Source organism: Grus americana, chromosome 1, assembly GCF_028858705.1.
Source record: "Grus americana isolate bGruAme1 chromosome 1, bGruAme1.mat, whole genome shotgun sequence".
In the NCBI taxonomy this organism is placed as follows: domain Eukaryota; kingdom Metazoa; phylum Chordata; class Aves; order Gruiformes; family Gruidae; genus Grus; species Grus americana.
Window position 1 is genome coordinate 80,669,015 of NC_072852.1, and position 26,747 is coordinate 80,695,761.

The 26,747-nt window shown below is 40.8% G+C and overlaps 1 protein-coding gene across 3 annotated transcripts in view; it reads right to left on the reverse strand.

The window, feature by feature from the left end:
• The window catches only part of LRP6 (LDL receptor related protein 6), a 127,072-nt gene extending 102,402 nt beyond the window's left edge, over positions 1-24,670 (reverse strand). For 2 of the 3 annotated variants that reach the window (XM_054822607.1, XM_054822603.1), the window contains exons 1-2: positions 24,249-24,670; positions 8,450-8,843 (exon numbers count right to left, since the gene is read on the reverse strand). In XM_054822607.1, coding sequence (XP_054678582.1) covers positions 8,450-8,843; positions 24,249-24,303 — 449 coding nt within the window. In that variant the 5' untranslated portion in view covers positions 24,304-24,670. The remainder of the gene's footprint in view (positions 1-8,449; positions 8,844-24,248) is intronic. The other variant, XM_054822595.1, reaches the window with a different exon arrangement.
• Positions 24,671-26,747: the final 2,077 nt, after the last annotated feature.

A 26,747-nucleotide genomic window follows, 5' to 3' on the forward strand; every position in this document is an offset into this window, starting at 1 on the left:
CACAATTTAAAATCTAGAGCATTGCTGTGGAACAGCATCACTGGCCCATCTGAGGTGACTCTGCTCCCACAGACAAGGCTCAGGTTTTTCTATTGCTTTCTTTTATTATGAAACAACCACAACTGGGCCAGATGTTTTAAAAACAGCTTGGGTAGGGGCATCCCCTACCAAAGAAACAGACCAGAAACTCACCACATAGGCTACAATAATATAACAGAGTTTAAAATAGTAATTCTTTCTCCAAGCGTTAAGCAGAAATCCAAAGCACTAACTTTTGCTTTGCTCAGCTCATTTTCAGATCTTTTATGCACAGATCCTTAAATGGTAGAATGGTACCACTTCAGATTCAGGCCCAACTATCAACCCTCGCACGCTGACTGTAACGTGAACCATCTTCTCCTGTCCTAAGGTCACCGCACAAATTCTAGAAACACTTATTTAGGTATTTTATTAGGCCACCTCACAATTTATGTTCCCAGTATGTCCTCCTTTCTTACTAGCTGCATTGTAAAAGCTGCATTTGCTCGATGCCCTCTGTACAATGTACTATCCCGTGACATTTTATCTGACCACTGTAGAGAGAAGACAGTACTGAAATACACTTATTCTCCACAGGGATAGTCTTATTTTTTCCAGGAACGCAGCCAAATAAAGATGGTTCTTCTATAGACTTTTTACTTTGTTAATCATACCGAACTTTCATACAGCTGAGTGGTATGATTTTCATTTTTTAAATAAACTTGATCCGTAGTTTATTTAAAGAATATTATCAGTCATCTTCACATCATGCTAGCAAGTGGATTTATCAACTTTCTTCAAGAAATGAGCCATAAATCAATCTTTTTTGTCAACAACATAAATCCAACAATCAACTTCCTCCAGAGGAATAAAGGCAACGTTCTGCTCCATTTTCTATGATGCATAACAAAACCTTCAGTCTAAAATTTGGGCTAAACTTTAAACTCTAAAATGGACACATTTCAGCCACTCCCCAAAACACGGTAGGAGGAAAAAACCCAAACCAACCTACAACCAACCAACCCTATCTTGACTTTAGATGAAGAAAATGTAAGACTTTTTTCTCCACCATTCCTCCTTCCATCTACACACGCCTGTGAACAAGCAGACTCATTAACTATAAAGCCAGACAGTGCGACTCAGGCCAAGTCTACATTGTACGTTTCTGTTGCAAATGCACTTGTCAGGTGTACAACACGTTGGCCAATAGATCGCAGCAAGAATTTTGAGTATAATCTCAGCATATGGCAGAAAGTGTGTTTTTGACAGTGAAGCTTATTTAGAAAGGGAAGATGATCACAGGATGAACCAAGAAAGTTTAAACCACACTGCAATGAGATGTATTCGCTAAGGGCTAATTTTGCCAATAAATTTCTTCTGGTGCAGAACTGCTTTAACACACTGTCGGTAAGGCTCACCATCATTTGCAAAAAAATCCCCTCCAAAATATCCTGCCTTGAAATTTTAAGGAGATTACAAACAAAACTTTTCCCTAAGATGAAGCATAAAAATAATTTCTTGCAGCAATTTGCAATTATTAAGCCGAGTCAGCTGCAATAGTTTTACTGAGCAATCTCTCTGAGCTCTCTCTACGAGCCTTATTAGAAGTCATGGATTCTGAAGTAATGATTTCCTGACAAACACCACCAAGTTATGTAAGTTATGTTCAAGGGGAGAGGAGAGTTTTGGTTTTGTTTTACGCTGTCCCCTTCCCTTGAAATAGTGCGGACATTCCTTTAAAGCCACTCTGCTTCCTTAACAGCAACATTACTTGGAAATTCTCAAGTAAGAATGCAGAACAAACAATGTATCAGATTATAACTCTCTGCTGTAAATTAATATGTCCCCTTTGAATTCTTGTTAATAGTTATTAAAAGCTGTCTTAGGATTATTTTAATTTTTAAAAGTATATGAACAAGCATTCTTTAATTAACATCTAGCGAGTAATGCTTACCAGAAGTCTAAAATCACGATTTTAAAAATCATTTTCCCTGTGTTCACTCAGCATAAAGTTGCATTCAAAATCTTGTTAGTGAAAACTTGTTTGTTAACAATTTTATTTATTTTTTTTAATACAACAGGTCTTCGTAGTCTAGACTTAGATGCTAAGTTATAATTGCAGGGATGGAAAATGCAGATAAACAGAAGCATGCCCAGAGACTCATACCAGAGGTTATTCACACAGACCAGAAATTACCACCTTGGCTTAAATACTTAGTTCTAACTTATTAAACAAACACTATCTGAAGTATACATTGATACTTTACAGCAAGTTGCATAAACTTTACTAATTCTTATCCACTTTAGCACTGGAGCACTGAGGTACACATTAAGGGACACGCTAAATCATCCTCTTGGATGTGACCTTCAATTGTCAACAGACTATCACTTAACATACCATATTCACATGCCTCACCAGAACAAGTCCAAAACTGAAGACACCAAGTGAAAAAACGCCAGTGAACTTAGTGTTTTGACAAACTTTACAGTGTTTCAAAATGCTACTAGCTTATTCACAGCAAAGTTGGCAGAAGGGAAAGCACAGCCCTCAACTGATTCAGTCCACAACCTTGTTTTCTAGCCCAAGCACTGAATGAAGGAGGTAGGGATGAAAGGCTATTTTCAAACTTGCCTACAGATAAAAGCATCTGTAACATCAAGATATCTGAGTCTATGAGAAAAACTTTTGTCCTGCACAAATCAATTCTGTGCACTCTAGTTTGATTTCTAACAAGCCAAATCTCTCCCATCTCCTTCCACAAAGGGAAAACTAGGTAAAACAGCTGAAAATTAAAGAAAATATATTAGTGAATATGTTCCTCTGAGTTCCTTGCAACCTCTGGTAGTAGGGCGAGGATAGGCAGTCAAAGGCAGTAACACCTAAAACCAGCACAGCAAGATTTACAAGAGAGGTCACCTATCCAAGCCTTCACTCTGTTTTAAATATGTGGGTTTCTGGTTACTTTCTGGTTACCTTCCTTCACCTCCTCCTACAGATGATGCAAAAAGAGAGGAGGAGAAAGAAATTAACATTTTGAGCTGTGCAATAAAATAACACCTTCGCAATTTTAGCATCTAGCCACATGGAAATATCCTAGCACTGGACTGGAAACCAGCATCACATGAACCATACATGACAAGCCTCAAACAAGCCTTGCAAAGTTTTGTGAAAGAACCTTTCAAGATGAACAGACTATCGATGAGATTAAAACAAAACAAGCAAACAAAAAAACCCACCCAAAACCCTAGAGTTAATATTCAGCACTATTACAGTAAGTTAATAGTGTCTGATCTTGTTCCCAGAAGCCACAAAGGACCAAGAGCCAAACCCCAAACACCTTATACTTCAGAAGCAAAGGGAGCTATGGTAGTTCTGGGGCAGTAGATGGCAAAGACATTTCAGATGCCATGCTAGCCTCTTGCAGGATGAAGCACTGCTTTGCATGCTGTTGGGTTTTGAATCATGCAGTAATCCTGGCCTTGACAATATTCTCTGATGGGTAGTCTCCCATGCCTAGAGATTCAGGTCACCTAACAGTCCCTATGCTAGGGTCATCCAGCTACCAGCGACACCAGTGCTGCATTTCAGAACTTTCAAGAGTTACGTGCAGCTCAAGAGCCAACGTAGGCTGCTCCTGCTGCAGTGTCATCAGGACAACCTGTGCAATACTACTGCAATCTTTTGTGTTAGCTGCATTATCTTTAAGTCACCAAAAAAATACATTTTGGTTTGTTTAATATTCTAGCTGTTACCAGAATTTAGTGATGTATTTGCAACCAACATCATCTTCTGATCAACAGAGCCTCCTTAGGTGAAGAAAGATTTAATACACCTTTTAAATCTATGTGCCAACACCAAAGCAGTCTGCAGAATTCCTATCAGCTTAAACTTTACTGACTTGCATATAAGTCACCTATAAAACCTCCAAATTAACTCCTTGTTGCACAGGCCAGGCTATACAGCAAATGATTAGCCGAGTGCACTAATCTGCTGTCTGTGAAATATGTCAGTATCAGCAGAGAAGCACCAGATTTTCAGCCAGAAGCAATCTGCTCAAGGGAGAGGTGGCATTAGACAAGAGAAGCTATGAAGCAAAGCATTCGGTTGCTTGCATTATTTGGGGAATTTACACCTAAGGTGCCATTTTAGATAACACTCACTTGCACACAAACAAAAAACCCTTCACTGAAAGGGTGAATTTACAAAAAAATTTACAAAGAAATTCTGAATTTTTCATTTTTAATTTTTTTTTCCTCAAATCAAAGACACTGTAATTGTTATTAGAATTGTCCAATTTCCTTTCCTTATATTGTTGTATAACATCTACCACTCGGCAACAAATATTACCAGTTCCCATGAATGTTTTGTTATGATATGCAGATGTAAGGCCTGTACTACAATTACCTGTCCATAAACAAAGGAAGTATATGTATTCCCTGCAAAGGTTTTACATGAAAAACATAAAAGTCTGCTAGGGGAGGGGTACGTGTTATATCTGAAGATCTTCCCCAACATGCAAAGTACTTCATCCAGAAATCAACTTCAGCTGTCATAAAAAGCATTGTAACTCTTTGTACCCTAATTCCATTCATTAACTGAAAACTTTTACAACTTGAAAGCTTTAGAAGAGTTTAACAATTAAGGTAACTCTAGAGAGTCACTTGATTTAAAACATGTCCTGAAAAGTAAGCAATTAGTCAGCACTTCTAGGAGGCACTTAAATTCCCTTTGTGGCCAACAATACATCTAGATAAGTGAGAAAAGCCAGTTCATTCTGATAGTGCTTCTTATGAAGAAAGCTGATCAAGTTGTCTAAAAGGTAATTTTTGGGGAACTGTAACGATGGCAATGAAGTCTTTTCCCTGATGGCAAGAGCGCTGTACAGATTAAAAAAAAAAAAAAAAAAAAAACACAACAAAAAACCACCACCAAGAAAATAGTAGTACAAATATACAAAACTGCATTTTCAAGCAGTGCTTGCTCAAAATCTGAATAGATATGCCTTCCCCCTGCGCCGCCTCCATCTTGAGTGCTGAAGCAGAATAACCTCTTTTCCACTTGCTCAACTTTCATGTGAGCAGTTCCTCAACCTGGTGCTCTCCTGCACTTGGTGGTTTAACACCTTGTCTTCCCCTGGCAATAAGTCAACATTAAAGTGTCAGAGTATGTGTTATTCCCAGCTACTGATCTTATTAAGAGGGTCTGATGTTTAACACAGGTCAGGAGTAAACAGTTTTAGAAAGGATGACTAGGACCAAGAAGCCTTCCTTGAAACTGCCCTGAATCCCCCTCCCCTGCTCACTTCAAAAGGTGGCTGAACAAGCAACCCCATTCCCTTCCTCTTCACCTGAGGTCCCTTCTCCTCTCTCCTGGTACGCACACAATATTTTGCTAAGTATCAAGACAACTAAAGCAGAAAAAAGTAAAATAATTTGTAGTGTATGAACGTGAGAAATGAGAAGCTCAAATCTCAAGATGTATATAGGAGATGGCCAGCAAGAGGAGTCTAGACATTTTATATTGTGATGGCTTCCTAGACAAAAACACCAGAGTAAAAATTCAACTTGGCTGCTGTGTCTCAGTTACCACCAGAGAAATATTTTCCATTAGTAAATGTATTGCATTTCTCATTATTGATAACAGACATGGAAACCAAGCCTAACTACCACTCCAGTATTTCAGTTACACATATAACCTCGCACACAATTAACAGATGGTTTTGGCAGCAGTAGCAAAGGCTACCCAAACCAGTTATTCTTTAATCGCCCCAACTGTTGCCGTAACATGCTCTGAAAGAGTCCAATCATATTCCTCCGAACTATCACAACAGCACTGAGTAGTGACCTTCAGAGAACAACCGTTGAGTATCCTACAGCAGATTGGTTGCCAGGAAGACCAGAGCGTTGGTAAAACTTTTAATTTTTTCTACGTTGGACGCTGACAAGAAAATGCATTAATCATGACTACATATTTGTGCTAGCTTATACTGTTCTTTTACACATTCATTTCAAAGTAGGCATTCTCGTGTTTTCAGTACAACAAATATATATAACAAATACAAGTGTACACACAAGCAGAGAACAGACGCATACTTTGGTACTTCAATCAACTTCATTGTGAAATACTTGATGTATGCTACTTTAGAACAACATTTGACAATTAAACTTTAATGAAAAATTGAACTTGTGGGTAATGATGACCTTAGTGTAAATTTTGCTGCTAAATAATTTCTTTTCATGAATTGCAAGAGTTTATAAAGCTGTATCTGGAATAACCATCAACTAAGCATAATAGGAGATGGATTAGACTGCAGGAAAATAAGAGGGGTTTTGCTTTTCCAAGTTTCAGATTTTATTAACTGTTATTAGATCCTTTTATGGCTTATTCCTACCACTGTCTGCCAGGCTACAGTGTGAAATCGAGACATTTACAGGGCTAAAAAAAATGTAAATATTAGTGAAAGAAGTATGCCCACAAGAACAGTTTGGGGATTAGTTATTTATTTATTTACATCCCTGTGCTGATGTCACCCTTACACCTATGTTTCAAGCTTTGGAGACCATTCTGAAATGTAACCAGATTTATTAAAAGCTGAGAGGTTTTCTGTCATAAAACTGCATACAAGAATTGCAATTTTTGCAACTGCAATATGGTAAGACAGAAAGCAGATATATTACTGTATTACCTTGCTAAAACATACCCTTCAAATAACAACTCAGAAAGAGCGACCTCTACAAAGATTTAGAAGAAAAAAAATATTTTGTCCTTCAATTACAGTTGTTGGAAGGTTTTTTTGTTTTGGTTGGGGTTTTTTTGTTTGTTTTGGGGAAGGGAGGGTTGGTGTTGTTTGAGTTGTTTTGTTTTAAATCTAGGCATATTGAAGTGTTTACTCCTACTGCTTTAACAGATCATCAGTATGGAAAAAGTTATGAGTTCACTTTACCTTTGATCTATTTCGTTTTTCTTTTTGTAGTTTCCTCTTCATGTAAAGTATTATGAAAGAGTGCAAAAGTACGCAATCATCTAGTTTTGATCACTAAGCATATTACTGTACATATTTGTAAAATACAAATACTCTTCTAAAAAAGGCCAGTTGGCTGGACAACAGTGTGTTTTCCTAACAAGAATCTCAGACTCTCTGGTTACAAGCCAAATCAAACCCACTTCAATTGTGTTTTTCCTGCCTTTTCTCTCTCAGTTTTGCGATGGTGGGTGGAAGGGACATGAGCGTTATATCTTTCCTTGCATTCGTAAATGGTTTTAGAATCTAATAAAACTAATGCTATCATTGACTCCAATTTATAAGTTGTAAAGAGATAGGAAAAACATAAATTCATCCTTTTTTTTATTTCCAAAACTGGAAATATAAGTAATGCAAAAGAAACATCTTTCCTGTTTATATATTGTCAAAGACCTATTGAAACTGTGGAAGAAAATATTCAAGATATGATATTTCTATGAAGTTCAGGAAAGAAGCCATGTTTTACAAAGTGACTTTCTTCTTTTGGAGAAAAAGACCCAAACAAGCAAGTTCAAAAAATTATAATGTAAAGAAGCTGCAAGCAGCTAAACCAACTCTCATCTTTCCAAAGAAACAATGCATTGATTTCTTCCCCCTTCAAAAAGTTGACTGAAAAAAATATGCAAAATGGCAGTACAACAGATTTATTTTCATGCTTGTTCAGGAAAAAAAAAGATATTACAAATAAGATCTAGACTACAGATTGAAAAATCTATCAAAAGATTACACAGCATCAAGGATATTCATTTAGTCTTTCACTTTCTGGCAACAACAGCTTTGTCCCAAGAGCAGAACAAAAAGATTATACTTTAAGTCACATCCAGGGACTGAAATGAGAGCTGAGAAGAACTAGACCTGTTCTAGAATGGGCTAAGCCAAAACACAGTTTAAAACAAAAGTTCCCTGAAGGGTGGGGGAGGGGAACACTTCTGTAAATTTTCTGGTTAAGTGCTAAAACACGTCTCAAATTGCTATTAATACAGTGTATTGATTTGTCTCATTTCTTCTGCTGTTTCAATAAAGCATAAATACCAACAACAAAGCTCAAAAAAATTCCATTACTTGACACTGCAGAGAGGCACAAGCCTGTCCACAGGCAGCTGATGGCCTTTCAAGCAGTTTATATCGGATTTCTCCATTTCTGTTCATCTTTTGCACTACTGCCAAAATAAGTTTCTAGTACTTTTTTTAAACATATGATGGTTCCTAGCTTTTCACAAACCAATATGAATGCAATTTCAGAAGCGCAAATTGTTTTCAAAACACACTACTAAAAAGAGAAGCAAATAACGCAACATGGTTTCGGATAATTTTGGTAACAGTACTATTGCTTATTTAAAATCATTCAACAAACAAGAAGCAGCAGAAGGTTTAATATTTGTAATTATTTTGTTTTAACAAAGACTTACCCTCTTGCAGGATCTAAGGCAATTGCTCTGGGTTGATCCAATTCTTGCCAAAACAAAACTTTTCTCAGTGATCCATCTAAATTAGAAACTTCAATCCGATTTGTTTCAGAATCTGTCCAGTATAATTTCTCTCCCAGCCAGTCACATGCCAGCCCATCAGGTGACAGAAGTCCAGAAATGACCACATTTTGTACACTCCCAGATTTATTGAATTCTGTTCGTTTAATGGCTTCTTCACTTACATCACTCCAGTATATCAACCCCTTTACAAACACGAAGTCCACTGCTGCTGCATCCTCTAAGCCACCCACAATGACCGTGGCGTTCTCCTTCCCGTTTGCAGCATCCACCAGTCGCAGATCACGTCGGTTCGCATACAGCAACAGTGGGGCAGCTTTAAATGGGAGAAATAAGGGGTGGGGGGACAGACAGATGCATTAACACCACTTATATTAAGTATAACTTCCACTATGATGGTGCATCAGGCCATAACTACTAATTTAAGAATTTTTTTAAAAAACTTAAAGAAGGTGGGGGAACGTTTTGAAGTTTGACTAAAAAGCACCAACGTGAAGCCTTTCAACAGTGCTACAACTCAAGATGGTAACTTCGTAATGGGTAGCTCATTATTCTGGGTTGTGCATTATTAAAATAAGATTAAAGAAGAAGGGAGAGAATAAAGAAAACTGAGGTTTGAAGTGCCCGAATGACACTGTTCTGTGGAGAAGGATGCTTAAATAAGAATCTGAAAGACAAGGGTAAAGCAGTTCTCTAAGCAGTCAGTATTGGCCCACCTGAGCAAAGCTTTTTTTTTTTTTTTTTGCTAGAATTTAGTAATATACACCCCCTACTTCTATAGAAGCATAATTTGTGTCAAGCTATCAAAGCCACCTGTGTGTTTATACTCTCCAAAATTATCTATCTCGGACATTTTACATATAATACATACAAATACAAAATTCATTGCACAGCATGAGATGAATGCTGCTTTAGAGCGTTGACATTGGTATGAGGAGGTAGGGAGAAAAATAAATCTACAGGAGTGGACAACACTGAGGTCTTTCAAACTCAGCTCTACCACTCCTGTTTAGTTGTCTAGCACAGAGTCATTATTTTATATGCTTTATTTGCTTAATCTACCAGTTTGCATGATCTGTATTTTTTTAATTTTTTTTTTTTTTTTTTTTTTTTACACACAACACCCAAGACGACTAATGAAAAGTAGTAACCATGAAAACAGATAGTTTCTTAAATGTAATATGGCTGTTTAATTGTCCTTAACCACAAGCTGTATATAACATTATGAAAATTCCAGCCTCATTCCTACTTTAACAAAAGGTTAAGAAAAATACTACAATTGTATAAAGCAGACAATCACATCCTTTTAAACCCACTATCAGAAAACATTTCTACCTTTCCCTGTGTTTTCCGGCACTGTAGCAACAGAGCTGTACAGCAGCATTTAGATACATACTATGATTGGCATACTAAATGCTCCTCTACCTGTCGCCCCACAAATTTAACAAAAATCTTGCAGATTTATTTATCAGCATACGTGGGTACTTTAAACTTCTGGCAGGATATATCTCTGAACCAAAAGGCTTACATTTATAGAACCAAAGATGTGCATGGTTGAATAATGTCAAGGGCTACACTGCCAGAAAAGATACAGTTCCTGGTATGAGAAACTTGCACTGAAATTAGAAACACTAACACACACTTCAAAAAATTCAAAAGCTAGTTTCCAAAATCAGACTACTCCCCTCATTACCACAAAACTGTTTATCAAAGACACTACCACATGTGTATTGTGAGAAGCTGAAGGAACTAAAAAGTTCCTTAATCTACCTCCAAATGAACAAGTTCTACTATGTATGTTTGGAAGCTTTTTACTTTCTTTTTTTTAAGGAAAAAAAAAGAGAAATTGTTTAGGCTGTCATCCTAATTTTAGAAACACTGAATATAAATTGATTTATGACAATCTTTAGATAGAAAATTACTGAGATGAGGGGAAGGGGGAAGCTTTGTTGTTTTTAATAATGATAAATTTGTATTCCGCCTTCCAAAAAGTGATTTTTTTATTGTGCAGCAAAACATTCAGTTTAGAGATTATCTTTCCATGGAGAAGGGGTAGACTTCTTTAAATTAAAAAGCACAATCCTTACATTAAGTAGGTTTATTACCTTACTTTGCTATCTCCTTCCCTTCCTTGCATAATTTCCCACCTCCTAAAAGATTTAAAATTAATTACAGTAGAGTTTCTTGAAGTGTAGGTTGCTTATAATGATGGCATTTTTCAGAAAAAAGTATTCAATAAACTGAAAGCAGTAAAAAAACAGACGTGCAATAACCCCCATACTTTTTAAAGTAACCTGAAAAATCTAGTTAATAGTCAGCTCAACGTCATCTAGTGCACCATAGGAAAGTGTGCAGCCAACTGCTCTCTCTAATAAGACAGCATGCCCAGCATTTGAAAAAAGGTAAATCCACGCACAAATGAGTACAGGTTCCATTATTATGTGCAACACGGAGCAGAGTACCCATGCACACAGCATGCACTGAATTGGAACACCAGGCATGTCAAGTGTAATCACCGAGGCCTGAAGGCACTGCTGAGCCTAACACAACTGCATCGCATAGGTTATTCACTCCTTGCTGGAGCTCAGATCTGGCTGAGAAAGGACTGGAGAAAACGTCCTTTTCATGAATGACACGAGTTATTTGAATGACAGCTCAGAAGAAACACAGCTACACTTAGGATGCGTAGTTTCATGCAGATCAATTCAAAGCCACAACTGGTAACACATTCTGCAGGGCTGGTAGATTGGTACATTAGGCTTTCCAACTTGTTGCAACATTCGGGAATGAAGCACGCATCACCAAAATAATAAAAACCAGGTTTGTTCCCCCACCCCCTCCAACCCTACCCAGAAAACACGAAGGCTTCAATATCATATAAAAACCAATTACTGAAGTTGGCAGCATTAGTACCTAGTATCATCTTTGCCATTTACTTGACTCAAACAGCAACGCTAAAAGGAAAATTGTGGCAGAAGATCCCATCCTGCCCCATATAACTCACTTTAAAAGAAGCACAAGACACTGAAAAGATGGCTTTCTTGAATAATGCAGTTATGAACTATACTAATAGCCTAAGGGAAGAAGTCCATGAGAAACTCCTTTCAAAGCTAGGCAACTATTTTGCAGTGTAAGTTATAACAGGGCAAAGAGATACAAGTCAGATTATTTAAGTAGTCAAAGCTGTACTCTTTATATCTATTTTCCTTTCTATAGACATCATAAAAATATGTATTTTAACTGCAACAAACAATAATACATTGAAGTACACATTTTTAAAAGTAAAAGAAAAAACATTCATCAGAAATTAATAACTGAAAACGTAGTGAATATTACCATGTCCTGTATCCCAAGAGATCTACGTGTAGTTTATTCTTCTAATTAAAGTACCCAATACAGAGTAAAAGCTATGCTTATAAAATAAGCTTTTTTGTGTCCACCAGCAAAAACAAACATTTGCTTAGAGAACACAAAAGTTACAAAAACTAAAGTTTAACACATTTGAAATGCAACAAAAATAATTTAAATAATAAGAAACTCCTGCCAATAGTGGGTCATTGCGCCTAACTGCTTCTTAACTCTGATATTCACATGGCACACACCTTCCCTAAGCTTACCACATTCTATAGTAAAATCTGGCCATTACCTTTAGAATTCTACACCAGCATCCTTCTCCTCACCATCAAACTTCAGTACTTGTATCAAATATTTCTCTTGGATACAGCTCTTGTCTCTCTCCCTAGCACACTAAAAGTTGCTAATCCCCAAGATACTTAAGTCCTAACACTTGTCTACTTAAGTCTTGCTTTGTACATCTGATTTGTGAGCGTCTGATACTGGCTTAAAAATGCTGTGGCCCACAGGATGCAAAGTGATGAATCAATGTAAAAAGATCACTTTACCAGCTACAAATGTTTTTCAATGTCTTTTTAAGTGACTACTTCAAGCTGTCAGAATTTGTCCTGTTTTTCTTTAACTAGTCCAGAGGCCTTTTCCACAAGTTCCTGCTTGCTCCCTTTCCACTTTCAATGATCCATGACACCTCTGGGTGCCAGGAGGTCAGTGTTACCTTCAACATGCTCATTCTCTTTCACTGACGTGGAATTTAGCCTGGTTAAAGCAATTAGCTTTGTCTCATTTTCCCCAAACCCTTTTTTCTTATTCCCAACACCCAGCAATGCTGTTCTACCCCCTCACTTAGTTAAGGGCCCCTCCCCAAGCTGATTCAAATCATTACGTCAGTGAAATGTTTGACTGGGTTAATGAGTTGAATCGCCTCAAGAAGTGGTCCAGCAAACTCCAAAACTAACATAAGGCAAGCAGCAGGGAGTTGGAAGGGGGAGCAGCTCTCCCCCCTTCCACTGGCAGCCTGCTAGATCTGCTCAAGATGCGACTGCAGCCACATCCTTTCCCCCAGCTCCACTTTCAGCTGTTGGTTCCCAACTTCTCTTTTGCGTTGGTGCTCACACTTGTCCCATACCACAGCGAGACGATGCAGGGAGCTATACCAGCAGAAGGCTACCATGCTCTCCACCCACCTGCCAAAAAGTAGTTTTTAGCCAGCCATCATCCAGAAACAGTTCAGAACAAAATCAGATCAATGTAAGTACTAGCGCACCAAGGAAGGGGAAGACTGCATCAGCTTTGACAAATTAGTTGAACCAGTTGCTTGTGAACCTCCAATTTAGGAACAGGATCTGCCAGACTAGGAGGTGGCCACTGTAAGTTGTGGCAACCTGCCCCAGAATCCCAGTGTGGCCCAGCCAGTATTGTGGAAGGAAATACCCATGCAGGAGTCCACTGGTAAGAAACCCATGGATTGTAACAATGGGAGATGTCCTTGAGCTGGGAAGATAAAACTCCCTGTCTTTTAAAAGTCTGGCTGAAGAACTCTGAACATCTGTAGGTGAATTGATACTGCCAAGCACACTGCCACGAGGATGGCAAACATGAAGACTGGAAAAGAGGAGATGCAGTGATGAGATATGCCAAGCAAATACACGCTGTCCTGGATGACGCACAGTAAGCATGAAAGATTCCAGATGCCTTGACCGAATGACATGCACCCACATTCAGCCCACAAGAGAAGGAAAAGTAGATAAATGGGTATGGATAACCAGCAAAGAGCATTAATTGCAACCTCCTCAAAACCATTCTATACACAAAACTCCTTGTATGTAAGACAATCCTCCCCACTCCCAAGATGTCCCACAGAGAGCCAACACAAGAAAATAAGAAAACTCTCTGGATGGACACAAAGGGTTCTGGCACAGTCAGTTGTGAGGACTCTCCCTTCACTCCCCAGGTTTCAAATTTCTTCATTATTGCTTATGCTTATAAGGAATGCTGTGTTATGTTATCTGTGAATGTTTAAGTTTTGCTGCTCAGTTTGGAGGAGCAAGAGGGAAAAGATCGAGGCAGCATTGGGAATAAAAGCCCCGGAGACTTGTATCAAATCAGAAAGGCAAATTGCAAATGAAAATAAACTTCCAAAAAAAGCATGCAAGCCAGCCTCAAGAAACTTATACAGAGATGGTTCATATTTTCAAACAAACAAAAAAAAAATCACAAGAAAATATGTAAGAGTTTCAGCACAGCAAGCAGCAGGATTTTGCACCAAGTGCTCCATCACAGCATCTTTCCTGATTTATTCCACACTTTTTTTTTTTTTTTTTTTAAGAAAACTAATGAACTGACAGTAGACCCATTCCACCTTCACTGTGAATGAAGAGCTTGCTTCTCTCTGAATCTTCTTGTTCTCACAAATATACTTGCAGGACACAGCAGGCAGCCAGGACATTACTAAACAAGCATGAGGCAGCCCAAGCTTGTCAGAAAGTACCTTTTCTCCTCAGCTAACCTAAACTGTGTTCCACATACTACAGCCATCCAACACTGTTCAGACTGTAACTCAAAAGGTCACAGAACAGTCAGGCTTGCCAGTGAATGAGATCAGTAACAACATCAGTGCAAAAGCAAAGACACCAAGCAGCAACAATGGCACTTGGATTCCACACCAAGCTTCCACTGTTAGTTTTGCAGACCTTTGGCCAGATAGGAACTTTGGAGACCAAGACATCCTGCAAGACTAGCTGGTACAAAGGCAGTAAGTCATCCTTTGGCCTGCTGAATAACAGGAAAAAAATTTATTTTACTAAAGAGCTAGACAGATGGAGGCAAGAGAATGAGAGGAGGGGGAAAATGCAGTACAAGGAAGGATAGAAATACCAGGTCCAGGCATAAAAAGCCAACAGACCTGGCAGAAAATAGCAAAAACGCACATGACTGAAGTACACCAAATACTCCAGCATATCACAGGCAAATAACTTTGAGTGGCAGGCATCGCCAGCCAAATCATCCTGTTGGCAACAGAGCCATAGAGCCAGCAGCTGATGATTTCCAAATTATCACAGCATGTCTCTTCTCAGTGTTAGGTAGCACACTCACATGGATCCACTGTCTCAGCAAGGGAAGGATGACTCGGCTCATCTTTCTGTAGCATCGACTCTCCTACTCTGAAGTTCTTTCCATGGCATTCTCATGGGGATAAAACACACCGCTTTGGCAGTTAACATCTTTATAGCTTAACATGCTGAATCTATGTCGCTGACAACAGCCTAGGATGAGCAGAGCACTATGCTCCCTAGTCAGGCATCTGCTTGCAGCTCCACTGCTATATAACACTACCACCTTCTTCCATTACCCTGCTGCTTACAAGAGGGAGCCACAAAGTGGCAGGAAAATAAAGGTGACCTGGTGACAGCACAGTATGCTTTCCTGGGCCAGCAGCGGACTCTGGAAAGCAGGAAGGCTCGAAGGGATGTGTGACCAAGTAGCACCACGATCCATATTAATGTCTGCAGAACCTCAACATTACACTTCCCATTTCCTCAGGTGTCCTTATAACCTTCCTTCAACATTCTCCCAGTTTCTCAAACAGTTGTCAGAATAACACACAGCACTGCAGATGAAGTCATACCAGTTCCACGCACATTGGCAATACTTCCCTAGTTCTAATGGAAACACCCCTGCTTAAATCGACACAATCTGTTCAATGAAAAAGTTAGTATGCATGTAGACTGCTGCAAAGTATCCCCTGTCTGCAAGGTATGTTTCTGACAGTTCTCCCAAGCGTGCACCTTCGCTCCTGCGGAAAAAGAAATCTTGTTTTGCTGTACTGCACCAATTAGAGTCCCACATCTAAATAGGGATGATATTTTGCAATCTAAACTTGAAGCCATATGATGACAGATAAGACGACCTGATCACACTGAAACAAAACACTACCCTTCACACCTTCTGGTGTCATCATTTTCTACAGAGCTTGTCTAACAGTAAGAAAACAAACCAAAAGCTTCTATCATATCCCTCATGAAGCTGCTGAAAGAGTGTGCATTCCTTAAGTCCTTCCGCTAAATTAGAGCACAGAGACACAATGTTGTCATGCTGTGAGAGAGGCAGCCCATTTCCCAAAGCCTAGGAAGGCTAAAAGCTGCAAAACAGACCTTGTTCACCGTGGCAAGCTGAGACGGGAATGCTCCAAAGTTTGTTGCTAGTCTGGAATGATCACAGCTCATGAGCTGCTCCAGCCTGGACAGCACGCATGTTTGGGAGCGCACATCCAGTTTAGTGGCCTGGGAGCATTTGCCCTCAGTCACCACTTGCCTCCATAGCTGGAGGACCCTAGTTAGACTGGAAGACATTGTGTGGGAATAGCCCCAGCCAAGGGGTCTCACCCTGACTGCTAACAGTTCCACATGGACAAAAAAAAAATCCACACCCCGAGCAGCAGCACACTGGTTTACCTTTAAACTAACAAAGCCTTTTTCCACATTGACAAGAAGTTCATAGGTGCTGAGCTACCCTTAGATGACTTTCAGCAATTTATCTGAGCTTGCATGCCTACTAGTTAAAAAATATTTCTTAAGTCTGTCAGTTTGTCTCATCAAGTAAAAAACAAAACAACTTTTTAATTTATTTGTTCTGTTTTGTGGTTGGGGGTTTTGTTTGTTTAGATTTTTGAAGCACTACCAGGAAGTTGCTGTAAAGCACAAACACAGAATTTAGCACAAAAGACCTGACTGGAGGACAGAATGACCTATAAAACAGAAAATGTTGCCAGCACTGGCAAGTGCACCACAAAAGTAAGTGACAGCCCTCAGCTGGGACATAATAGTGGGAATGATTTGGAGTGGGGGGAGCAGCAGTGCTGCCTCTGCCTCAAAGGCTTATCATATTTTCATCCCCACTTCTCTGCAATTCTTCAACAAAGAACCTATCAGCTATCCAATGATTTCTTTGTGGCATACTTTCCAGACCAAGCTCTGTGAATGGCATCTTTGTCAGTTAATCCATCATAACAAACATTGAGAATAAAATAAGCTGTACCTCCAACTAGTAAAATAATTTCACAGATTTTGTTTCTCATGCAGGTAAAATACTTTCTTCAAGACAAGACAGTATCAACAATTTTGCAAAAATATGAAGGATTCATACCGAACTAAAAAATAATTTTATAAGAAAATTCTCACAGTGCAAGTTTAAAACATCCTTCCATCAGCCAAAGGAAAAAGTTCTTAAACCAAAATTGCATTGTAAACAGTCAAATTCTTTAGACTATTAAGTTTACTACAGATTAATATAATAAATAACAATTCTAGTGCAAATGAACACTTAAGGACTGTTTTTAAAGGATATGGAAAGATGTGCACAAACTTCAAGAATGTTGAAAGTTATTGCACATTTGATTTTTTTTTTGAAACAAAGTTGGACCTACATGATTTATTTTTTTTAACTCTCAGAAACACTCAAATCCCAGCACTATTAATGTCAAATCTTCAGCAGGCTTACATTAGATGTAGTGACACGTAAAAGAAAAAAACCTACACCAACAACCAAACAAAAAACCCACCCCACCCCATTCCCCCCCAAAAAAAAACCCCAAACAAAAAACCAAAACAAAACACACAAACATGCAGGGTCCCTGGAAAAAGGTGAACAATCTGGTCTTTTTCATACTGAGTATGACTTATTTCTGGTAATCCAAAAGAAAAACAAACCCATAAACACAAACCCACCCAACTTGGAATTATTTTACTTATGTGTTTTTACCATTATCTACAGGGTAAAGGCTAACTGTTGAGCCTCAGTTAAGTTTCTGAGTTATTACACCACCAGTGCATTTTCCAAATGGACATAATAAGAGTCACTACAAGGTTTACAAATTCCGACGCTTCTATTATTCTTAGTATTCCTATTCTATTAATCCATGCGTGGACAAGAGGATTCTTGGATTTCCAAAATGTTAACATTTTAATTAACACTAATACTATGCATACAAGTAAGAGTTTTATTCACTGCTTTGACAGAACAACAAAGGAAAAACGTCTGAAATGCTATGACACCTGACATTTCTGTTACTTTCCACATACTCTTAACTTCCAGAGCAAACATATCAGCCACCTTCCAGAAGTCTGAACTCTGACAATGGGCAGGGGAGAAAAAAACAAACCAACATGCAAACTGTTTTTCCTCTGGGAACAGGTTGTGGGGGGAGGAGTAAGAGGAAAAATATAAAGGAGAAAATTACATTTCAGTATCACAGAGAAGGAAAAAAAATGATTTTTGATTAAGCAAAATTATATAGCTAGTTGATTAAGATTTTCTGTCTCAAATATGATTACTTTTCAAATCTGACATCAAGAGCTCACACATGGCCCTCATAAACAGAATTAAAACTATAATCCCATTTCTGCCACATTGATTATATCACGAGGGAGTAATTCTATTTAGGTAATGTGATCCTGTAACAAGATACTAAAAAAATCTGTACGAATGTTGCCATTTTCCATGTCTGTTTATATTAGAAACATTTTCTTATTGTTCTCTCTGTATAAATAATGAAGCTCAGAAAGCATTCCATCTTTTAAACTGACATGCTTCTTTCTCCAAATAGTTTATAACATTTTGCAAAGGAAACAAAGTATTACTAACTAAACCATCACTTCTTTTAACCTACACTTTGAATAGAATGTTCTTAAAACCATATTATAAATTAAACAGGAAAAGGTATCACAGTATTCCTGTTCTATCACAGATGGGTAGGTTTGACTCCATTTCAAAACTGGTGGGGGACTGTGCCAATTATATTGAAATAGAAAGGGCTGTAGCAAGATAATCACCAGGAGACAAAACACCCACCCTATTTTCATAACTGTCTCACAGGAGAACATAAGCAAAAGGAGAAACGACAACAAGCTCATTTCTACTTGCAAACACCATCACTGTGTTCAGACCAAGTTCTGTCCACATGGAGCACATATAGGGCCTGTTCACATTGTGAATCTCTTGCCATAAATATTTATAACCTACAAGAGTATCTAGAGCGCTTAATGAAGGCTATGTCAGTTTGCCTGTCAAATATATAAATAGGAAAAAATTACTTAATATTTAGGGTGTCGATAGCCAGCATTTACATTCAATCCATTAGAGACGCAATGCTTTCCCCTTCCAAGCCTTGGACAACTATCACAAAAGTATGACACAGCTTCTTTGTTTAAAGTGCTGCGTATTCTGTAACTCTGCAAGTGGTATACTCTGAAACTACCCAAGTGAGGTATAAGTTGAAAAAATAAAGGTTATTATTAGAGACTGCATTTCTTTCACCCGACAGCAGTTGCCATCTAGAAGAGCCATCACTACAAAGCGCTCGGCACAGAAGAAGCAGAAGTACTCACTGCATGCTCATCCTAAACCTCATGTCCACACACCAACAGTCACCCTTGCTGAGCCACAGCGTTTGGGTTCAAAGGCTCAGCTTTTAAGCGAGCAATGCCAACTGCTTTATATGAACGTGAACAGACCTTCCCTGAAGTCTGCAAGGCTGTTGCATATAAGCAATGTCTTTATAAGCAATTTATATCACTTACTGGTAAAAGTCCATCTGTGGGAAATTCCTTATCAATGTAAATTCTGCTTCACTGGCAACAACTGCCTTCAAAGTACAAACAGCCCCCGTGTGCCATCAAAGAGGGGGTGGCAGCAAAGAATTTCACCAGCCATGTGTAATTTACCACCTAAATCTCTCTCAGGCAAGCTGGCCAAAGCGTGAGGGCTCCCCAGCAGAGAACTGGGAGAGGAGCTCAGCACGCTCTCAGGAAAGGCAGAGCCACCAGCTCAGCTAGAAGCAGGAGCGTTGCAACAAAACTTTAGTAACAACGGCATTTTTGGTACCCCTCCCTATAGTACAAGGAAGTGGACTCTTTTGAAGAAGCCACCAGCAAAGCAACCCAAGTATTTAGCATTTCTTAGGAAATTAATGAGGTTAAATATGCTGGGGACAAAGAATATAGTGTTTAAGTCTGCAGATTGGCTGCCAGAGGAGATGAATGGTGACAGATCAGAAACTGAGACCTGTTTTTCTCCCTGTTTCTACCCCACTCAGAAGGAAAAAAAAAAATTATCTTTGCTCTACTTGATTTGAACTAAAAAGTAAATCCCATATTACATGCACTGCAGCAGATATTTTTGAAGCTGGCATTTTTGACATGCGACATCATCATAAAGGTGGATTACAGATGTCCAAAGGAATCAGATTTCTCCAGCTCCCAAAGACAGAGAGTTTAAAAGGTTTGTATGCTCCAGATCCTGACCTATCTTCCTGCAAAAAACCCCACTCTACCCATTGTACAGCTTCTAGTCAAATTCCTTACCTAGAACTCAGGCAATGCAGATGTAATCAATTCACTAGGGAAAAAGGAAACATAAATATGGTTAATTGCCCTCTGACCAGTATTGGTGTGAAACATGAGCAAAGCTTTTCACCTGACTATATAACTCCCACTGAAGGATACAAGAAGCCCATCACCTGCATACATCTCTGACCAGATATACACAGCTTCACCCATATACCCAGAACTTCCCCATATCTTCAGTGCACCTTGCCAAAAATGCTACTTCATCTTACCTCCAAGACATAGTAAAAAAATTCCATCAAACTTTCCAAGTCCTAATTTTTCAGTTTGAAAGAAAAGCTAAAGCAATCTGATGATAAGTGAACTATATCACAGAGATGCAATTTCAAAAACTATTAAAGTAATGGTGGATTTTGTAACACCTTAGATCACGCTAATTTTAGACTGTTCTATGAAGAGATGAAAGAGGAAAATGTATTGGAAATCACAGCAGACAAAGGCGCACTGATTTCTGAGGAATCATACAATGAAAAAACATGACTAGAATACAGTTGATTCAAGGTTGGGTGAAGAAATAGACCATAATGATCACACAAAAAAAGATATTTCCAAGTCTCATTCTCAAAACTTAAGTATTATACAGTCCTAGGTGAAGAGACCCTTTGCCTGAAGGCAAAAACATAGCTCCAGCTGGAAATGCCACACTTCATCTCCAACGTGAATGGTTCAGAAGCAAAAAGCCTATTCCTTGTCCCCTTCTCTGACTTCTGGTAGAAACACGTAGACACCTCTAGTCACAGTTTAGCAAGTCTTGAATATTAAACTCTTCTAAACTACATGCAAATAAATCTACCTAAAAAGATAGAAAAAAGCAAAGATGATCTGTTTATCAAAACCAAGTAACAACAGATTAAAACCAATTAAAACAGTAACAATATTAAACTAATAAAACCAGATTTAAACAAGCCCTCTTCTGAACACGTAAGAGGGAAGTGGTAGTTTTAAAATGCCTATTACCAGGCATTTTCAGTTCTTCACTAACTGACCTTAAGCACAGAGATCTGCAATGTTCAGTATGTCTGCACAAACATCATTTGTAAGATTCCTATTCAAACAAGAGCTTTATTCACTGTCTGCATGATCAGGGTTTAAAACCAAACCAAAACAGCAATTGCATGCTGACTGGAGAGTTATTTCTGGAAGAAAAGTAAGCCATGAATACTTGTGGAGGAAGAAATCTCTCTTTATCACTTATTAAAAAGTTGAAAACTCAGTTTCACACTTATCTGTAGCTCCCTGACAGATGTGACACCACTGCTATTGCCTCTTTGCAACTACCAATTATCTAACAAGATCATGATTGGTTTCACAGCTGTTGTGAAGAATACAGCAAAGCTGCCATGAAGCAGCTCTAACTCACTTCTCCATACGTACCCCCAGGAAGCGGCTTCAAGAAGCACTGTTGATGGTCAGAGAGGAGGAAGTCCAGTCCCCCAAATCAAACCAGGGGCAGACAGAGGAGAACAGAGACTGGACTGTGACGAGGGTCAAGAGGTTCCAGGAAAGTGACTCCTTTATTCCATCAGCCAGAGTAGGAAAAAAAACCCCAACCCCACACCACAGAACCTCCACAGCAAACTGTCATGACAGTAACCTCCTACCTCTTAGAAATCCAAATTCCTGCCCTGAAAACGTCAGTAGGATCTGGCTTATTGCAGTCCTTGGATGACTCTGAAAGACAGGTGTCTTGTCCTGTGCATCCTAGTAACAGCCAGGTACTTCTTCAAGTCCCTATTAGTTTACAGAGCACTGCACTTCCAGGTTACCAGTTTTATTCCTTTCCAGATTGGTAAACAAGTCTACCATAGTTTCCTCAGACTAATAGTCACAGTTCAGTTGTAAACCTCTGTCCATTTGCTTTTTTCAAGTCAACAAGAACAGAGAGACTAGTTCTGTAAGCAGAGAGGATGCTGCAATCCACAAATATACACTATTCCATTTTTCTGAGTTTCAGTCTCCAGTACTGTTGGCTTGGCATCCTTCGCAGCACTGAATTCGCAAACCAAATAGTGAACTTCATAACTTCGCTTCGACTTTCATTTATAAACTTATTCATGCTCATGCTGGCACTGCCTCTGCCTCATTAAGGAACTGCTGACACCTCTTCTGAACTCAACACATCTTATTCAAACCAATTCTACTTACATAGATGTTGTTTATTAAGGAGGATGCATGCATTAAAATTTTATTTTTTTATTTCTTTAGAGTTCAGCCGTTCGTGCTGTTTCTCTCTATCCAAGGTAACAATTAGCCGGTAGGAAAATTACTATCATGTCACAAACAGAAGATTACAACTTCAGGTAGGTGATCAAACAGCAGACCACGAACACAGAAGAAACAAAAACACTGTTCAGATACAGATGTCCTTGGCAACAGACAATGAGAGATGAGAAAAGAAATTACATTCCAGATGATTTATAAACTGAATGTTTCTTCGAAGTGTCTTATTAAGCACCAAGTATATAAAAATTTGCAAAAGCACATGTGACTATTTTGAGACTAATTTGAAGAAATTACAGCAGCAACATTACATGACACTACATATGACAGCAATTTCTGTGCTGTCATTTGAACGAAGTTGAACAGCAAGTTCGGACCAAACAAATGGTTTATTAAGAATGGGTATGATCATTACTTAATAAAATGAACTAATTGGGCAACAGTTTCTCTCCACACTCCAGACCCAACTTAACTTTTGAAAATTGGGGTTTAACCACCACAAGAGTACAAAATGTTACACAGTCCATTTAAATAAGTATACTTGTATCTTTGCAAACAGGATACAATATGGCAAGCAGATGCATAGGAAAAAAAAAAAAGGGTATGGAGGAGAAGAAAATTTTTTTCCAGAGTACTGAGCAACTGGAAACTGAGTAGTTACTTCAACCTAAACCACCTTTACTCTAGCTTGATTGAAATACACTAGTGTTGATGAATTTTCTAAGTCAAAGTGTGGTTGATTAACTGTTAGTAGTTAACCACTTCCCCCATTTAGTAGGAAAAAATACCAAGTAAACAGGAAAATTATGGATGCAAACACCACAGGTGATTTCTTCCCAGAAAGACTGAACACCGTAGTTACGTTTACAGCATAAAAAAAAAAAAAACCTCGGTTTTCTTACCAATTGTGCCCTATAAGGCAAGAAATTTTGTTGGAGAGGGGAAGTGGAATAAAAATTCTCAGCTACTTTGACATCCCCTTGTAAGGCGCTCGACTGCTGATTTAAAGCTGTATGAACATCCGTGGCAGTTCACCAGTGAAACACAAACTTCTCTCAAGTCCCAGCGCAGAGCCAGCACAGCTGAGAGGAGCATTCATTCCTCTTCTCGCCAACTCTGCACGCTCACTTCGCTGCGAGCAGGCTTTCAGTGAAACACCAGTTCCCGGGCACTTTCCAACACACACCCCCCCCCCCCCCCGCTAAATACGTGAGGCTCCGCTCTCTCCCCACACCCGGCAGGATAACACCCCACTCTCAGGGGGGTAAAACGACAGGAGCTCGGCGATAGTAACAGCGGTATCAATCTGACACTGGCGTGGCCGAGCTGCTGCCCCGAGAGCTGCCTGCCGCCCACGGCCAGCTCAGGGGGTGCGGAGAGAGATGGGGGGGCGTGTGCTGGTTTTGAGGGCTTGTTGTTTTTTTAAAAAAAAAAATAAAAAAAACCAAAAAACAAACCCAAAAAACCCCAAAACTTGAAAACAACAATGGGGCGGTGAGACAAGTAGCCGCTGGCAGCGTGGGCTGCTCTCAAGCGCGGCTCGGGCCGCCGGACCGGGCCGGGCCGCCGGGGAAGTTGCTCGGGAGCCGGGGGAGGCCGTGGTGGCGGCTGGGCGAGAGCGCTGCCCCCGCGCCGGGCCCCGCGCCCTGCCGGCAGCCAGGCCTCTCCCCTCCCGCACGCCCAAACATGGCCCCTCGCCACCAACCCTGCAACTTTTCCTCCTGCCCCCCCGCCGCCGCCCCGCTCACCTCTCATCAGGGAACAAAAACTGCAGGCAAGTAGGCTGCGCAGGACGGCCCCCATCTTCCTTCCCTCCTCGCTCTCACCGGCGGGGAGGCGGCGGCGAGGAGCAGCACCTCCGCTGCCAGTTCATGCTTCCAGGCGGGCGGGGGAGGTGGCGGGGAAAGCAGCGGGGGGGAAAGGCGGGGAAGGGCGGCCACGGAGATTCCCCCCTCGCCGGTCCCTAGCAGGCCACTTGCCCCGCCGCGCCGCCGCGGGAGCGATCGCTGCCCTCCATGCCGGCCGCCGCCGCCTCACCGCAACCACCGCGGCCGTTCCCCCATCCACCCCTCTGCTCGCTCGCCCTCCCTCCGCCGGGCGCGCACAGGCGCAGGGATACAATCCTCCTCCTCCTCCTCCTCCCCTGGCCTCGCCTCCGCCTCGCCGCGCCCGGACGGCTCCTGGCTCCCGGAGCAGCGCCCGCCCCCCCGGCACCTCTCCCGTCAGGGAGGGAGCGGGCGGGCGGAGGGGCGGGGGCGGCCTCTCACACACGGACAGTCTCAGACACACGCCCGGCCGCCCCGCGGCTGACAAAAGCCTGGCGGAGTCCGCACCCGGACGGGGCCGGGCCACTGGCAGGGGAGAGGACGGGCGGAGTCGCGGCCCCCCCCGGGCTGCCCGTCCGCGGGCAGGGTGAGGGGACGCGGCGGGGGGCGGCTGTCGCATTCCAGCGGGACTACTTGTCGTTCCTCTCACCCCCTCCGCCGCCTGCGATGCGGTCCGCGGAGCAACGCCGGACCGGGAGGGACGGGACTACTTTCTGCCACAGAGCCGGAGCGGCGGCGGTAGCGGCGGCGGCAGTAGCAGTAGTAGCAGCAGTACAAAGGCGGCGGCCGCCGCTCCTTGGCCAGGTGAAGGTGGCCGTGTCTTGGCCGGGCAGTGCGGGGCCTTTTAGGGCTACTGCCTCCTTCCTTCTCTCCCTCGAGTATTACCTACCTGCCCGCCCGTCCGCCCTCCCTCCGGGAGGGGTACGCTGGCACCTCCGGGGCGAAGGCGGCGGGACCGGTACGGGCTGCGGCGGCCCCTCGGCCCTTCCCGGGGCTCGGTGCTCGGGCTAGCCGCGGAGTCACGCTGGCGTTTAAGTATTTATCGGTCTGTGCTGCTGCCCCGCCGATTGACTTAGAAACAAAACTGGGGGGAACGGGCTGTAATATTAGAGTATCGCTCGGGGGAAAAAAATATTAAGCAATATGGTAAAATTAAGTTACAATTAATACCCCTAGTGTGGAGATTGAAGAGCAGCGATCTTGATCTTTGCCAGAGCAGAGCTAGCAGGCATTCCTTATCTGTAGGACTTGCTGATGTAATGGTGCATGATTGATTCCCCAGCACTTTCGGGGGTGGTTTGGGTTTTTGTCCCCATTGCTGAACTAAATGTAGAAAGCTGGGTTTGTGCTGTTTGGAGCAGTATTACAAATAAAATTAAAAAAAAAATAAAATGGCCACTGTGTTGTGTTTAAACATAATTTACTCTTTTCCCCTATTGCATCCATGTAAACACACCCTTTTCTTTCTGAAGAAGCTAAAAACTTACGATTTTGTAAAATATGCTTACTTAAAAAAAGCTTCCCTCCTTACCTACTTTGTTTGTTCTTAATAAACAATGCAAAATGCAGCTTTCTTGTATTTCCTCTAGGTTGGAAAGTCTGCCTCAGGATTTCTACAAGGAATATTAAATCTAAATGTCTATATCATTTTCCCTCCCTCATAGAGTATGACAGCTGGTTAGTAGGATAATGATGAGGCAGAACAATTTACAGCAAAATTTGAGATTCTTACAGTCAGGAGTCAGTATTATTTTCAGGATTATTAGAAACTTATGGAACCATTTAACTTTTAATTTCATATCTGTTGAACATATATTTTCATAGCTTTTCTTGTGATTACAGTAGGAGATAACATCTGGGCCAGATTAAAGGCCTGTGCATTGTAGACTGACTTGTAACATCAGGCTCCTGGAGTCGTATGATAATATCAGACTCTCAGCTTTTATTGGGCAAAACAAAAAAAACAAATGAAAAAACACAAAACCCCCCCAACAAAACCCAGAGCTCTTTACGAAAAGAAATCTATTTCCAACCTTTGAGGTTGCAAAAAAACATTTTGAAAATGTAAACAATGTGACTCAACAGCAATACCTGCCCAAGGCCAGGTCTACATTACAAAATGCTGTCCTTTACTCTCAGCTGGATGAAATTGCCTCCTCCGTTACGGCGCCGTCAGCTGGGAGGATTAGCAAACTCAAGCGAGATCCACATGGACAGTAGAGGGGAAGGGCTTCCCAGGGAAAAATGTACCTAGACAGTAGATAACCCACATCTAACCCTTGCTGCCACTAGATTTTGCAGGAGCCGGCAGAAGGAGCACACCGTTACATTTATTTTCACTGTTTCATTGGAATGGGTGACGAAAAAGAGGTTTGTGGCTTTATTTTCCTACAGTACGCTCATAATGTTGCACAATCTGTG